Source organism: Maniola hyperantus, chromosome 15, assembly GCF_902806685.2.
Source record: "Maniola hyperantus chromosome 15, iAphHyp1.2, whole genome shotgun sequence".
NCBI classification, from domain to species: Eukaryota; Metazoa; Arthropoda; class Insecta; order Lepidoptera; family Nymphalidae; genus Maniola; species Maniola hyperantus.
Window position 1 is genome coordinate 854,708 of NC_048550.1, and position 17,431 is coordinate 872,138.

Consider the following 17,431-nt stretch of genomic DNA (forward strand, 5'->3'; position numbering starts at 1 on the left):
AAAAGAAATGGATGCAGATACTCTAAATTTAGTTTAGAGAGAGAGACTAGAGAATCGGGGCCAATCTTCTATATCTATACTATATTTGCTAAACATAAACAGAAATGTATGCCCGGAAAAACACTACTTCTAGTTTCTTGAATTAGAGATTCTAAATGTAGAGAACTGATTTTGGGGTTCTTAATTTTAGAATAGTTGAAGTTAGTTAGTTAGGGTTTGGACCCTACGCCTATCATTTTAGATCACTAGATCGATGACTTGAAGATTTTCAACTTATTTACAGCTAGAGTTTGTTGAAAACCAAGCGTTTTTTAGATCCAAAAGATCCTTTTGGTCGAAAATAGGTTTTCCAATTTACCTATGTCAAGTTGGAGTTTGTAGAAAATCAAACGCTTCTTACATTTGTAACTGGCGATATTTCTGTAATTAGCATCTAAGAAACTTATTGTAATATTTCGCTGTTGATTTTCCCATATTATAAAAAATGCCATAAAGATCTTTTTCTATCCTTTTGGTCGAAAATAGTTACGAGTTTGTTGAAAATGATGCGCTTTTTAGATCCAAAAGATCTTGAGAGTGGAAAAATTGAAGCAAAAAGGAGTGTAATAAATTTTTATTTGCGGTTAGAGAGTATAAAACATTTTAAATGTGAAAGACATACAAAGTAGCACAAAATATACCTAAGTGAAATTGTTTTTGTCTATAGTCTGTGCACTAACATAGTATCGCTACCCAACTTGTGTTTATTATTTATATTCGTATTTTATTACAATAACCATAAGAATAATATAGTATTCTATTTTATTCTTGTTGTCTAATGTTTACTAGAATAGTAAACATTTATTTATCAAACGCAGTGAAAAATAACATAATAAAAGCAAAATATTAAGTGTGCCTGCGGGTGTAGGGACACTAAGTCAGCGAACAGACTTTACACTGTCTCGTCTACTATAACCACCTAAAATAATAATTGTCTTAACACTCAGCAACTTTATAAAAACTACTACAGTTATAGTTGTTCTATTTCACGATGACCGCTCAGCCTTGTCTGTAGTAGTGTGTGTACCAATACGCGTCAACGCATTTGTGTGCGTAACGTACACCTCCTCGTGGTCGAAGCTGAGCGCCACGCACACTATAGTCTATTTTTCAATCTCAGAGACTAAAATGACAGCTAGAAATGTCAAACTTAAAAATAATGATACCAGCTTAGCAAAAATAGTGTGGTCCTTATGGTTCCGATTCAGATTAATAACCGTTAATAACGAGTAGAATAAACATACATGTAATTACGAGATTAAAATGTAGCACTAATCACATATTATTTAAAAGACCTAAAAAATAATTAGTAACAAAAAATACAAAATAATTCACCTAAGGAATTTTTCAATAGTATGTAAAACTCATAAATTGAGAATCGGTCCATACATATTTATTTTCAACATATTTTGTTGTCTCATTACACATCTCACAAGAAAACCTATAAATATTTAATCGGTAAGTATCGATTGCGCCACATCACTATTAAAGAGCCGTAAAAAACAGGCAACATACGAAACGTCATTTTGGTCTCCGGGATTAAAAAATACAGTGCGACAAGGCTATCTTGGCGCGTGGCGAAAATCGGAACTAACGTTGCCGTTAAGTGTCCCCTTTGTTCTTGTTTAAATATTTTGAGCCTTTGTTCTCCAACAGCGCCCCCCTGTCAATGTCATTCAAGTGCCAAGAGAGCCTTGTCGCATTGTAATAATAACGTACGTGTGTACTCACACAAACATAGCCAAACGTTCTTCGTGAAATAGACCTATCTGTAGAGCTAAGTAATTTTCCAAGTTATCGATGCTTCTTCCAGAGTTTCGTGCACGAAGGAGGCCTGGTGCCGAAGAGTTTGTACGTGAGTGGCGCGTTCACCGAGCGTGATGGAGACCCCCTCAGCGAGGACAGCATCTACCGATCCGTCAGCTTGGGGAAAGCACAGGTTCGTATATCGTTTCTCCTTGTTCCATGTACTCTAAATCCATACTAATATTATAAATGCGAAAGTGTGTCTGTCTGTCTGTCTGTCTGCTAGTTTTTCACGACTCAACAGTTTAACCGATTTTGATAAAATTGGGTTCAGACAGCTTACGTCCCGGGGCAGGACATAGGCTACTTTTTATCCCGGAAAATCAAAGAGTTGCCACAGGATTCTTAAAGGCCCGTCTGTTTATTCGATTTAAGTATATGAAATTTTATACAAAGGTAACTTGCATCCAGGAAATTGCATAGGCAACTTTTTATCCCGCAAAATGAAAGAGTTCCCACAGGATTTTTTAAAAACCTAAATCGACGCGGATGAAGTCGCGGGCATCCTCTAGTCTAAAGATATAAAAGGAAAAGGTGACTGACTGACTGACTGACTGATCTATCAGCGCACAGCTCAAACTACTTGACGGATCGGGCTGCAATTTGGCATGCAGATAGCTTTTATGATGTAGGCATCCGCTAAGAAAGGACTTATGTAAATTCTACTCCTAAGGGGGTGAAATAGGGGTTTGATATTTATGTAGTCCACACGGACGAAGTCGCGAGCATAAGCTAGTGCTTAGTATATAAAAGGAAAAGGTGACTGACTGACTGATCTATCAATTCACAGCTCAAAGAGTCGGTCAACTTTTCCTTTTATATAATTAACTAGCTTATGCTCGCGACTTCGTCCGCGTGGACTACACGAATTTCAAACCCCTATTTCACCCCCTTAGGGGTTGAATTTTCAAAAATCCTTTCTTAGCGGATGCCTACGTCATAATAGCTATCTGCATGCCAAATTTCAGCCTAATCCGTCCAGTAGTTTGAGCTGTGCGTTGATAGATCAGTCAGTCACCTTTTCCTTTTATATATTTAGATAGAATAGATTTAAATGACTTACAGTTTGTGAATATCCGCAGGTACATGAAGTGATTGTGCCGAACCGCGACCCGCAAAGTGTTCTGACGTGGGACTTTGACGTTCTGCGTCACGACATCGCGTTCACCGTGTACCGGAGCGACCGGCAACTGGACCTCCCCGACCATGCTGCTGGTAACTGCTTTTTTTTTGCAGCACCAGAGGAACTGCCGATGTTTGTTTGTAAAAATCTCACATACAAAATTCATTTTATCAAACAAAAAAGTTGGCAAAAAATGATCATTCGTCACGTTCTAATAAGAGCTTAAATGCATTTAGCTATCTCGCTTTAAAATTGTGTCAGTGAAATGAAATGGTCCATTTGCAGCTGACTGCGTGGGCGGGGCCAGTGCGGAGGAGCACCGCTCGGTGCTGGAGCGCTGCGGGTGGCGGGAGGGGGAGCACTACCACCGCGTCGAACCCACACTCGTGTGCCACGACGGCGAGAGCATACAGGTACCTTCTTCTTCGCTCTGGGCTGGTTCCCGCACTTAAACGTTTCCGTCTGTTGTGCGTGATAAATAACCTACCATAATAGGTTATTTTTAAAAATTGTTTTGAATCTTTTGAAATAACACAAGAAAAACCAATCAAATTGCGAGTCTGACTCGCACACGAAAGGTGATATATTTTGTACGATGATGATATGAATATCATCTTACAAAATATATCTGACACTTTTATGTACAACATTGCAAGTCAATGACGGACAGCGCCATCTATAGTGAACTAATAATTTTTCCAGAACACACTTTTTAATTCTTTAGTTCATTCATGTTACCACAAATTCGCGGTTTTCGGATTTTTTCCTTTATTTTTACTACAAGACCTATCAACCTGCCAAATCTCATGATTCTAGGACAACGGGAAGTAACCTATAAGTTTCGATTCCATTTTGTCTGTCTGTTTGTCGTGTCTGTCAACACGACAAACAGACAGACAGGCAACGAAGTGTTCCTATAAAGGTTATTTTTTCGGAACCCTAAAAAAGGCGATGGTAGAGCCATAGTGTGGATCACTATGGTTCTATCATCGTCCGATTGTATACAGCGATCATGCACTGCAAGCAATCGTAGTAACTTAAACGGTGTAACTAGATGTCGCCACAGGTGCTTCCAATCATTCACTAGGAAACCTGAATCGCGCTTACGAAGTGTTAATCTTAGAAGACTATACAGGGTGAAATTGAAACGCTAGCAAAAACGAAGATATTTTTTATTATTTTAAAAACCTGTATTTTTATAAGTTTGCAATGTATCGCAAATAAAATATCCTCCTGACGGTATGTCAGTCTACCTATAGTCCGCGACATGTTGAGATGGCATGAGGCGGGAGGATGCCCCGCACACCCGCACGCCACGCGCGCTCGCCCGCACTGGGTTAGCACGGGGGCTGTTTGAGGCGTTCCCTCCCCGATTGTCATTTCAACCTGTCGCGTACTTGCCGCGTGTCACTGGCAGGCATATGTCAAATGTCTTCTTGAGGAGAAATGGAGCATCTAGGTTTTGTTACTAGTTTCATAACTGTCATGACCTGTGTCAGGGCTCCCACGTGATGTCAGAGAGCGGCAGCTACGTGCTGCAGTGGAGGTGCGAGGCGATGGACGGGGCGCGGGCCGCGCAGCTGATGTACTTCCACGAGACCCTCGCCAGCCACCATTACAGGTAATACAATAAATGTTAGATAAGATAAGATAAGTTTATTAATTGCAAGTTTATTGACGCTGGTTCCCTGGGAACGGGGACGGGCGCTAATGTGGGACGCAACTTGCGTTGACACATTGGCCCCGTGTCATATCAGGAAGACAGCATCAAGACCGGGAGCCGCAGCAGAAACAGCTGAAAACGGCAAGCGGCGCAAGTATGCCTCTCTTATAGAGAGTTACATTTTTGTGCCGTTTGCCGTGGAGACCCTGGGGCCATGGAGTCTTAGTGCTAAAAATTTTTTACGAGACATTTCACCGCGATTAATAGCCTCAACTGGTGACAGAAGGGCTGGCTCATTTTTTGCGCAACGTATCAGCCTGGCTGTCCAGCGCGGAAATGCAGCCAGTATTCTTGGCACCATTCCACGCGGTCATGATTTATATAGTAATTAGATAAGCCTAGCTTTAAGTTTTATTGTATTAAAAAAAAAAAAAAATTAATTGCAAAATTGTATGTACATAGGGTCTTAAAAATATAAAAGTCCAATTACAATCTGCCATCAATGGCGCGTGTGAGATTTAGATAAAAAGAAGAGAAGTTAAGGCAGTGGGCTTTAATAGTGATGATAAATTAAATCCAATGATTACTAATGAAAGTTATCATTTATCAATTATTTGTCAGGTAAGGCCAAATACTAAGTAATTAAAAATCAAGCAAAGCATCTGCTGTATTATTTCAAAGTAAGAATCCTAATCATCTAAACAGGCTTCTATAATAATTAGAAGCTAACAACATGGTGTTTACTTTTATCTCAATGTATAAAATAAATAGCACAAGAGGGTAGGTGATAAATATAGAAGTAAAACCAACCAAGTCGAATAATAATTGAATTGTATTGTTCAGCATTGATCTATTTATATTTAAAAGAATCTACCACCCATTTCGCTAAGGTGTTTAGTCATGGAGAAGAAAGGGCACAGAAATAACACACATCTTTTAAAACATTAGAACGTTTAGTAAAGTAGTAGGTACATATTTGGTACACAGTTACAACAGGTAACCTATAAAAGGCAAATGATACATTATAATAATAAAATATAAGAATACTTAACTTTAGTAAGGTCCGCCGTGTTTGCTCTGAGCTGTCGATACAAGACTGTCCCCTCTCTGTCGAGGTAGGGTACTTTTATAACACTGCCATCGCAAACAAGGCGGATATCGACTATCACATGATCTTAATATTAATCATTATTTATTTTAGGTTTGTTGACAAAAGGTATGTTGACACACCCAATTTACAATAATAAAATCAGTGACATTGATGGTCTACGTATTAATAATTTACAATAATAATAAGCGACTTAAATTGTCAGTTTACACAACATTATTATTTCACATAATAGCTATTGCCAACTGTATGTTGACAATAGCTTAGTATAATGTCACTCTTAGTACAGTGACAATATTTAATTTACAATGAATAATTAGTGACATGTATTGATAATTTATATAATATTATTTTTCATATTTTCATATTCCTAGATACCAAATTAAACAAGAATAAACAATAATAGTTTTACACTATTGTATTGTATGATGACAGTAAGAAACTAGGAACATTGACATTGTATCCGGAAACGGAATAACGATTCTGTTTTAAACATCACAACAAACATTTACTTCAGACTCCCAAGTTTATGATTAGATGAATTTTAGCATATTAATTATGTATCCAATTTTATCGTAATATAACACGCGCAATTTTACAATAGTGTCAGTTACACATTTAGTTACTATTAACATAGGTACTAAAAAATAAAAAATAAATTTAAAATATGATGTCAGAGAAAACCTAAAATAGTCTTATTTAAGTGCATGTTAATATTAACATAATAATAAATTAATTACATTGATGAAATTAATTACTTAATCAAATCTCGAAATTAAGCCTTAATATGTCGTACGAAATGATAATATGTTAAGCTACAGTTCTTGCAATTCACGAAGGCGAGTGGACTTTACTCGTGGTTACGTCGGATACACGGGAATTGCGTAAGTGTGCGTGCATGTCGGACCAATCAGTCGCGAGCAAGCGTTCGCAAACGCACACATTCAGTGTACGTTGCTTATACCGATACGACTTAAACACAAGCATGAGCCACTCGCCTTCGTGAATTGCAAGAACTGTAACATAAATCACAATTTATTTTCAATAGTTTTAGGGTATAGATAATGGAAAACAAAATCGGTACCATTTTTATTTTTACATCTAGAACAACAAAATAATAGAATTATAGGCGTAAAACGTTTGTATGGACAAGCGCGTAAGAAGGCAACTTTAAAGCTTGGAAAAAAATTAAGATAAGCTTTAACAAAAACTAAATGCATACCAGGTTTTATTATTTTAACCTCTTTGCAGGGGGTCTATGTCCAGCCTGCAATCAGCAATCAGCGGATTCTCGTGTCTCAGCGGCAAGTCCCTCAGCAGTTCCTGCCCCTCCAGGTGATGCGCGCGCGCCGCCCCCGTGCCGCTGTCCCCGCCACAAATGTCCCCACCACAGCGGTCCCCCACGCTCTCGCCGCCTCTGTTATAAGACCGGGGGACAGCCGGTAATACCGGGGCTAAACGGTAACACCGGGGACATACGGTGATGCTGGGACATTGGGGCAAACAGTAATACTGTGGTAATCAAGTGGTGAAAGAGGAACTGTGTTAGTCTCGACATGTCCTATAGTAAATGCATAAAAATTAGGCACAGGCCATAATCTTTGATAATGACGTATTTTACTAATACTATGTAATACTATGGTTATAAAAGAGTTCTAGTGGTACTGTAACGTCATCACATAACGATATCTATTGCTGGGGTAAAGTGGTAATACTGGAGGAACCAAGTGATAATAGAGGAACTTTGGTAGTTCTGAAATGTCCTTCTTATAATAATAAGGCAAAGGCCATAATCTTTAATATTGACTTCTAAATTTGCGTATTTTACGCGTATTACTATGGTACTAAAATAATTAGTGGTACCGTAACTTCATTATAAATGACTGATGATGATGATGATTGACATACTGGTATTGCGGTAATACTATGGTATGTTATATTGGTAATATCCTAAAATGACTATGGCATTACTTAGTAAAGTATAAAATTCGAGTACACTTATGTAATTATCGTTTCATTTTCACTCTTAGACTTTGAGGAAAATTGATAGTAACAGAATAATTGTATCTTAAACCTTTGTGGTTTTGTAATGTTGATAAAACTTATTGGTTTTATTGTAATGAGTATGAGTCATTGAATGAGACGATTGCAGACTCAAGCCATATCTAATATCAAATATTAGATATAGCTTGCCCACGATAATGTTTAGATGGCGATTTTAGTAACTTATGAATGATAGATTCACTATTTTATAAGTTGATATGCGTCAAACTAACTAAAAATAGTTATAAATGAATAATGAAATGTAATTTAATTACTATACTGTGTATCACACTATTAGAGTTAGATGAATAAATTGTCAATATGCGTGACAATTGCTCTAATCAATGTCATTATCATACTTTTATTTGTGATTTTTAGACTAATCTGGGAATCGTATAAAAATAATAATTAATTGATAGATCCAATTTTGGCGTAATCTTAAAATACCTTATGTATTTTTAATTATTATGCTTATTTTTCGAATATTAGATCAATTATATTTTTAAACTTCCTTTACTCATAATGTAACAATTTAATAGCGTCTGGCATATTCATTTGTAATTTGTCCCCGTACTGTGGGGCAAACTGGTAATGTCCCCAATCTAACGAAATATTTATTGTTTTATAAATTAATACCTATATGGAATTAGGTAATGTTTATTTATTTAGAAGTAATACCATATTACCCCTATTATCAAATTTTGGGTAAATATGCTAATAATTTAGTAAAAAATTAGTAATTAAATCTGACTTGGAAATTCTTTATTATCGTAGTGAAATGTAGGTAGTTTAGATGTTGACAACTATGAGTAAACATAGAACCTTTAGATTATCTCAAACAAGTCTCTAACTAGATAAAAGACTCAAACTATGTACATAAATACAAGCTTCACTATTACTATACATTTTTTTTTATATACGCCCCGCAAATTGCTAGTGCGCGTGTCCGCCATTTTAGTGACGTCAGCACTAGACTGAAGTTTCGAGCTGATGGTATATTTTTATTTTTATTTTTATTTTATTTTATTTTATTAGACATGCCAACGATAAATTGTAACAACATTAACAATCATTAAAAACAGGTCACAAACAATTATTCCAGTACTATTACAACCATCAATTATAGCCATATATATTTTTATTTCGGCTGATGTCAAAATGACGTCATTTCTATGTTAATGAGACGTGGTTCCAGCGCAATAGCAATTTGCGGGACTCTTACAATGAAATATTATGTTATATGACCAAAACTTAGCGATCATACATTTCAGAAACTGTATGATAGTTAAGCTGTGTAGTGACGTATGTAAATAGAGTCCAACGTGGAATTTAAACAATGTTATCGTGTTAATAAATTATATCAATGACACAGCTCAGCGCTGAGCCGTTCGAATTGTTGTCCTAACGTCTAGTAAATAGAGTATATTTTTGAATAAGTAGACGTTCACTTAGATATACGTATAGTGTAAATGTAGTGTATCTAATATTGAGTCGCTCGCAACGATTATTACTATGGTTTAAATATAAAATATTATAAATCATAATAAAATTTGTACTTGTAGCTAACTAGTTGCACTAGAGAATAATGAACGTCGGCCTTTAGAATGACATTTCGGCTTTGTAGAGCGTTGTCTCTGTCACTCACACCTATATGACGTTTTGTCGGTCTCAACGACAGAGACAATGCTCTACAAATCCGTTATCTCCTAAGGGTCGACGTACATTATTTTCTGCCGCGTACTGTACGAGTATTACATGTAAAAATTATCACGTCATTTTTTAAAAATCTTATTAGTCAGCTGAACACAACTCCCCGGTCCGCTTAGGTGGAAACAGGGCCTTATTCTCTTTATTATTGCGAGTGATAGTGTTAGGACAAAATTACTCTGTAGCTCTACTAGAAACGTTAAGGCGAACAAAGGTATAAGGTACAAAGTTTGATGAATATGAAAAGAAATCTCCATAGGAGCTCATATTTTTTTTGACGATGGCAAAATTGTGGATATAATATATTTAAGGAAGTGTCTACATTGTAGACCACAGATATATACCTACAGATATGCAATTAGCGTGGCCCCCTCAGTCCCTCTCACTCAAGCAGAGGTACTTACATGTGAAATGTATTTCTTGTATTTTACGTTCGCTTCGGCTATTGTAGCCTAGTATACTGCAACCCACCATTGCATAATAACTAAAAACAACAAAACAAATCAATTGTTTCTTTAAAATACTTGAGTCAACATAACCTCACTTCACGTTGCTTGTCAAGATCTCGCGTACAAAATACATCTTGACAAACAAAAATGACAGACGAATCACAATAATTTTGTCACGTTCTAATAAGAGCTTATATGCATTTAGGTATCTCGTTCTAACAGTGAGAGTCACAATGGGGCTACTTCTACAGGTATTTATTCTGAGCTCTATAAGCAGCCAATAATCAGGATATTTGTAATGACTACTAGCATACTAGACACTTTCAAATAAAATTGAGTCTACACTAAGGAATAAATTATCAAACTTGAATAACCCACTGGTAGCCGAATAATGGCGCCGATTCTGTTGTCTTTCTCTAAACTAAATTTAGAGAATCTGCATCTTTTACTTTTTAATATTGCCAAAAAAAGGACAGAACATGAACTTCACATTTAAAGACTAAATTTTAGTGCACGCTACAAATTTAAACAATAGGCTAAAATCACGAGATTTAACAGCTAAAAATTAAAATTGAAAACTGTCAAACTGTGTCTGTCCTTTTCAAATTACATTTGTAAGAAGAGGATGCGAATACTCTAAAATTTGGTTGTGCTAAGAATCAGTAGTTACCATTGTTTTTAAAATCAAACGACCGTTTATGGCTACCTAGACACTTCATAAATTTAATTGTAATGGATTTATTGATTTTTGTAAATACATTTATATGTACTATCGCTATTTGTTTGCAAGTGTTTAATAGGTTTAATTGGAATGGTTTTTTTAAATGAAACTATGTAATAAAAAAATAAAATTTCTAAATTTTTAATTGTCACTTGTTATATTATATAGAAAAATACTACTAGTACTAATAAATAACTATCAGATTAATATAAAACAATTAACTACATGTTGCTCATAGAAAATTATTGTATCTCAATATTTGAGGGTTAATAAATAAATAGTAATGAATAGGTAACAGTTAACTTGGCCCCTTACTGTGGAATTGATGGAAATCTCGCATATTTTTGCTAAAATACTGTAAATACTACGAATAAACCATAGATCTGTAAATTTTAGGACAATGGTGGTAGGTGATTTGGTTGTACAAAATCTCTCAACAAAATTGAAGTGAACTATCCTTTTCTGCAGAATATATGAAAACACTTTTTTTAGACTTATCAAAAGTGTTGCCAACTGCTTTCTAAACTTCTAAAATGCACTTTAAGTCTTTGAAAATAAAATAGTTTGGAAGAGAACAATGAAAAACGACTTTTCCCGCTGAACAATTAAAGGATGTCTCTATTACTCTTCGTTGAAATTTCATAAGCTATCCCTGTCATGTAAACATGACAATGACAGTGGCATGGCAGTGGGCACACAGTGCTGCTAACTTAAGATTTATCGTACACCCCTATATTGTGTTTTTTTTTTAAATTTATAGAAGACTACATATAAAATAGGGGCTTTTTTACTATGATTTATCGTACGCCCCTATTATATAGTATGTATAATATAAAGTATGATACTTAAATCTTGATCTGTTTATGATGAGTGTTTATCATCTTTTTTCAAGCGGAAGAAATTCTTAAAAGTCTAGGAATTCTTAATAAGCACTGAAATATCAAAATTGAACTAGAACCTAGAACTAGCACCGAAATACTAAGTTGGCAACATTGCTTATCAATTTAGTTTAGAGATTTGTACTTACCAAATAAACACTTTATTTTTTTAAATTCTAAAAATGGCCGATACTCAACACGAGGGGGCGCCGCTAACAACCAATGAAACTCACAAATTAACTGAATTTATTCGGCATTCTCGCTGGCGTGACGTGCTCAGATCATGTAAACCACGATTATTTTCTTAAGATTTTTATTGAATCAAAACTTTAGTTATAATTTCGGATATGGTTATTTTAAGTGAACTTTAGACTTACTAGTGAAAATTGTCACACTGCCGGTTTTAGGCACTTGTCCCACCGCTGATGATTAGCGAGAAACGAGTTGAGCTAATAAAGTTCAAAACTAAAACCCGACTATGATCCTAAATAAACGCTGAAATATATTAAAATATGGTTTCTGTCGCATAATAAATTTTATATTCTATATTTATATTTATGAACTCATTATTTTTTCTTCTTTTATTTGATATCACATTCGATACAACATAACAAACATACATACAGCAAAAATTTTTTTTGGAAACTCCTACTTTTTTGGGTGTAACATCCGTCAGATCAATTTTGTTCGTATAAAATGTAGGCTATGTCACCCGGACCATAACAACGAATCAATTGACATCTCATTCATCAAAATCGGCCCAGTAGTTTAGCTTCTACAGTGGAACACACATAAATACAAACCTACATACATACATACATAGACTGCCAAAATAATAACCCTTCCTTTTGGCTTTGCAGTCGTCGGGTAAAAACTTGAAGCGAGTTTGTAGTTTGAATAGTGTTGTACGGAGTGTGCGAGTGCGACGGGCTATGATTCACGCCGGTCGAGACATGCATTTACTTTCTGTGCAAACTGCACGAGTGTGTTTTGACCGCCAAGAGAGCATCGTTGGGCGAGTTTTTTTCTTTGATAGCTCTTGTCGCTGCGACAAGCTAATCAACTAGTAATAAATTTATCTCTTTTCGGATTCATACATTATAGTTGATGTATTCTTGAGCAAGAAAATATCCTTAGTCGATAGCTAGTCGCTTCCTCGGCGGCGGTGGGACAAGTGGCTTATACACATTTCTGTCACAGTATAGACTTTATAAGACTTTGTAAGTGTGAATTTTTATTAGTTAACCCTATAATTTTATGCAATGAATAAAATAATAAAATCGTAATATTTTACGTATTTTAGTCGTAAGTCATAGTTTATCGCAAAATATTCGTTAATTGGTTTATGATTTTTTTTTAAATTGTAAGTCTTTAATTTATTTTTCGTTTGTTTTATTTAATTTTCCTAAGAGTAGATATTTTGATCGCCAAATAAAATATCTCATAAAATTTGTTAGTTATGAACCTACCTAATCGTCATACCACGATGAAATTCTTGAAAATATTGCAAAGCATAGTACGCGACAGGTCGAGATGGCAATCGGGGTGGAGCGTCCCGTACACCCGCACAGCTCCCGCGCCTACCCAGTGCGGGATAGCGCGGATGAAGTGCGGTTGTGCCCCCCCCCCCCTCCCCGGCCCCCATACCCCGATTGCTATCTCGACCTGTCGCGTACTATACGTGTATTAAGATTAGTTACTACGGACTTTCTTTTTAACACTTTTTTTAAATTTTATTTGTAAAACCCATTTTGAAAGTGTTGTGAGGGTATGAGCAATTTAATTAATGAATTAAATATTAAAATAAATAGATAAGATCTCTAAAAACTTAGAAACGAGGTTAAGAATTAAAAAGATGTTATTTATTATAAAAGTCCTATGAACTAAACAAAATGTTAGATTTTATTGTCTATGAAATAAAATACATTAGTTTCATCTTTTTGTTTTATTTATCTACAAGATCAAGGTAACAAAGTTGTACAAAACTTTAACAATTTATTGAACTTTAAAGGGTGTCTTGCAGAAAATATTTAAAAAAAATTCCTACAAAACAAAAAAGAATCATCAATATCGGTTCATAATTGACGGAGTAGGTAGGTACGTAACAAACAAACAAAAAAAAACATACAGTCGAATTAAGAACGACGACGCTGAAATAGGTTAATACCAAAATCTCTACTAAAAATAAGTACCTAGTCTTAAATATGTATAAAAGGAAAAGGGGACTGACTGACGGATCGGGCTGAAACTTAGCACGCAAATAGCTATTATGACGTAGGCATCCGCCAAGAAAGAATTTTTGAAAAATTCAACCCCTAAAGGAGTGGAATAGGGGTTTGAAATTTGTTTAGTCCACACGGACGAAGTCGCGAGCATAAGTTAGTTTTTTTTTCGTTTAAAAAGATATTTCCGTTTCCCCTCCAACTGCTTAGTTTTACGCTTGTAAAGCTTGTGCTAGGAGTAGGTACGACAATAGTGCAACGGGTGGGGTTTGAACTGCCGACCTTTCGGATTTCAGTCCGCGCCTTAATCGTTGAGCTATTGAGGCTCTAAATTGAGGTATTGTAATAAAACAAGATTTTATAAGAGTGGAATATAAGATTTTTACGACCGTTGTATAACACGGCGAGTTACACCGCAGTAACCGATCCCATAAACCCCAAAGCTTCGATAAGGGACCTCATTCCACTTCTATGGCGTTTGATTATTCCATCGTGCATTGGTAGGTAACCATAACTTGTAGAACGAGACCCGGTGGCAAGTATTAAAGAGGTGCTTGAAAACTCCTGAAAGTTTAGTTCATAATCATCATGATCAACCCATTACCGGCTCACTACAGAGCACGGGTCTCCTCTCTGAGTAAGAAGGTATTTGGCCATAGTCTACCACGCTGGCCATGTGCGGATTGGTAGATTTCACACACCTTTAAGAACATTATGGAGAACTCTCAGGCATGCAGGTTTCCTCACGATGTTTTTTTTAAAATAAAAAAACAACTGAAAATGTTTCGAAACTTAGCTATCCATGCGAAGCAAGTACGAGTTGCTAGTACAAAATTAAGGCATTACAGACCAATCAAACGATACAGTGCGACAAGGCTATCGTGGCGCGTGGCGAAAATCGGAACTAACGTTGCCGTCAAGTGTACCTACCCTTTGTTCTTGTTTGAATATTCTAAGCCTTTGTTCTCCAACAGCGCCCCCCGGTTAATGTCACTCAAGTGCCAACAGAGCCTTGTCGCATATCCGCCTATGTTATCAAAACTCAGACACAAACATCAAACTTTCAGCGTCAAGCACCTCCCGATAATGTTCACCATCTCCGTTACTATACCTAGGTCTTAGGTATTAGTAGGTGTTACACGTGGGTACCTACGTTCCTAGCGAGCGGATTTATTGACCGGCAATCGTTTATTTCTCTAGTTGAAATCTTTTATAGCTCCGATAAGACCGCTCACAATTTTACGCCATGGAAATTTCGCGTTTTATAATGAACGATTCTATGTTGTAATGCGATAGATTGGAAAATTTTAAGATCTAATTTTATTGCTTCTTTTTTATTGGTAAAGTAGCTTGTTACCTATGTACAAGATAGAGTTTGCTCTCGACTTCGCTTGCGCGAAGCTTCGACAGTGCCTTTCTACATAGGTATTAAAAGTTTCAATAATGTAAGTAATAGCCTAATGGTTAAGTCATCCACCGTCTATTCGGGAGGTCGGGGGTTCGATCCCGGGCATCCACCTCTAACTTTTCGGACTTATGTGCGTTTTAAGCAATTAAATATCACTTGCTTCAACGATGAAGGATAACATATCGTGAAGAAAGCTGCATGCCTGAGAGTTCTCCAAAATCTAAATATATAAAAGGAAAAGGTGACTGACTGACTGACTGATCTATCAACGCACAGCTCAAACTACTGGACCGATTGGGCTGAAATTTGGCATGCAGATAGCTATTATGACGTAGGCATCCGCTAAGAAAGGATTTTTGAAAATTCAACCCCTAAGGGGGTGAAATAGGGGTTTAAAGTTTGTGTAGTCCACGCGGACGAAGTCGTGAGCATAAGTGTGTGAAGTCTACCAATCCGCACTTGGCCAACGTGGCGGACTATGGCTTAGATATACTTAATTAATTATTTCTACAGTCTTACCTAGGTTAACTTAGTCGATCATAATTCAGTAAATTTATCTTTGACCATCTATTGCATAGAATAAAAAGTATTTAAGTATTTAAATGAAATGCCTAATTATATTTTAACTGCAAAAGATAAGGGTTTAACTACAACAGTTAAAATACTACAAACCAGTTAGATAGGAAAATATAAATACACTTAAGTATGCCCTAGTTTTTATCGTAGAAATCCATACTTCCATACTTTTAATATTATAAATGCGAAAGTGTGTCTGTCTGTCTGTCTGTCTACTAGCCTTTCACGGCCCATCCGTTCAACCGATTTTGACGAAATTTGGTACAGCGATAGCTTGCATCCCGTGGAAGGACATAGGCTACTTTTATCCCGGAAAATCAATTTATTTAATTTATTTATTTTACCAAATTTTACTTTCTCATCCACACCTTGCGAGCTATCCTATTTTATTTTATTTTTTCTTTATAATATATACTTACTTACAAAAAAATTTCCTATTCTTACAATTTACAACATCTATTTTCTTATATTTTATGCTCTAAATCATTTTATTTATCCATTTACTAAAGTATATAACTCGCCAACTTTACATATTCTATGCCATTGACGTTTGGGTGATATAAAAGGTGGTCACTGAAAATCAGCGTTGGGGCATCTGGTACCTCAGATATTTGCTCTAGAGGTTTGTGTCTGAGGGGCCCGACGTCTCAACACAAGCTGAGTGGCCTACCTGTTCGAGGTGTTGCACTGCTGTACAGGACGATATTGCCTACACCATGTACCACCTATATACCTCGAATAAACATTATTCTATTCTATTCTATTCTATAAGTCTCCCACCCACAGACTAGACTGCCTCCCACCTCCCACAGATTTGACTGAAGAGGTCTTTTTAAGATTTGGAGGCTCCAGATGAGTGTCGCATTAACCACCAGCGTGGCTGCCTGCGGCCTGCGCCGCCTTGCGCCTGCCTACTAGGTATACAGTACGCGGCCGAAAGTGATGAACATCGGCTTTTAGAATAACATTCTTCTTTGTAGAGCGTTGTCTCTGTCACTCATACCCATATGACGCTTTGTCGGCCTCAACGAACGAGACGGTGCTCTACAAATCTGCTATCTCCTTCTAAAGATCGATGTTCCAAGTTTGCCTTGCCTGTACTTGCCTGGTAGCTGGTTTTTCCTGCGTGTTTAGCAGTGGGAGGGCGGGCAGTGCATGTCGCATGCTGCATGTTGCACCATACACATTTTATCTGTTTCAGCAGATTATGGGAAATTAAGCTTTTAGTTCATTGTCTAGCATAAAATAAATCATCATAAATTTATGACGGACTATTATACCTATGTATTCTGAACACTAGGGCAAATGCCTGTTTTAAGCGTGCTTTAAAAAATTAAGATCCGTTACCACTTACCAGGGTTAGTAGCAGTGGCGTGCACAGGAGTTCAAGCCAGGGTATGCATTTAGGTATGAACTTATTTTACGGCAGGTTAAAAAGAAAAATAAGCGTTGACTTATTACAATGAGGGTAAACAGTGCGTTTATGCCTCAATGAGCTGCACGCCACTGGTTGGTAGGTACAGTACGCGGCCGAAAGTAATGTACATCGACCTTTAGAAGGAGATAGTAGATTTGTAGAGCGCTGTCCCTGTCATTGAGACCGACAAAACGTTATATAGGTATAAGTGACAGAGGCAACGCGCTACAAAGCCAAAATATCATTCTAAAAGTCGATGTAGATTACTTTC

General features: G+C 36.5%; 1 protein-coding gene across 1 annotated transcript in view; it reads left to right on the forward strand.

The window, feature by feature from the left end:
- The window catches only part of retm (real-time), a 73,682-nt gene extending 63,241 nt beyond the window's left edge, over positions 1–10,441 (forward strand). Inside the window, exons 11-15 of the mRNA XM_034976444.2 lie at positions 1,853–1,978; positions 2,928–3,060; positions 3,254–3,381; positions 4,468–4,589; positions 6,991–10,441. Of these exons, the coding sequence (XP_034832335.1) occupies positions 1,853–1,978; positions 2,928–3,060; positions 3,254–3,381; positions 4,468–4,589; positions 6,991–7,078 (597 nt within the window). The 3' untranslated portion in view covers positions 7,079–10,441. The remainder of the gene's footprint in view (positions 1–1,852; positions 1,979–2,927; positions 3,061–3,253; positions 3,382–4,467; positions 4,590–6,990) is intronic.
- The last annotated feature ends 6,990 nt before the right edge of the window (positions 10,442–17,431 follow it).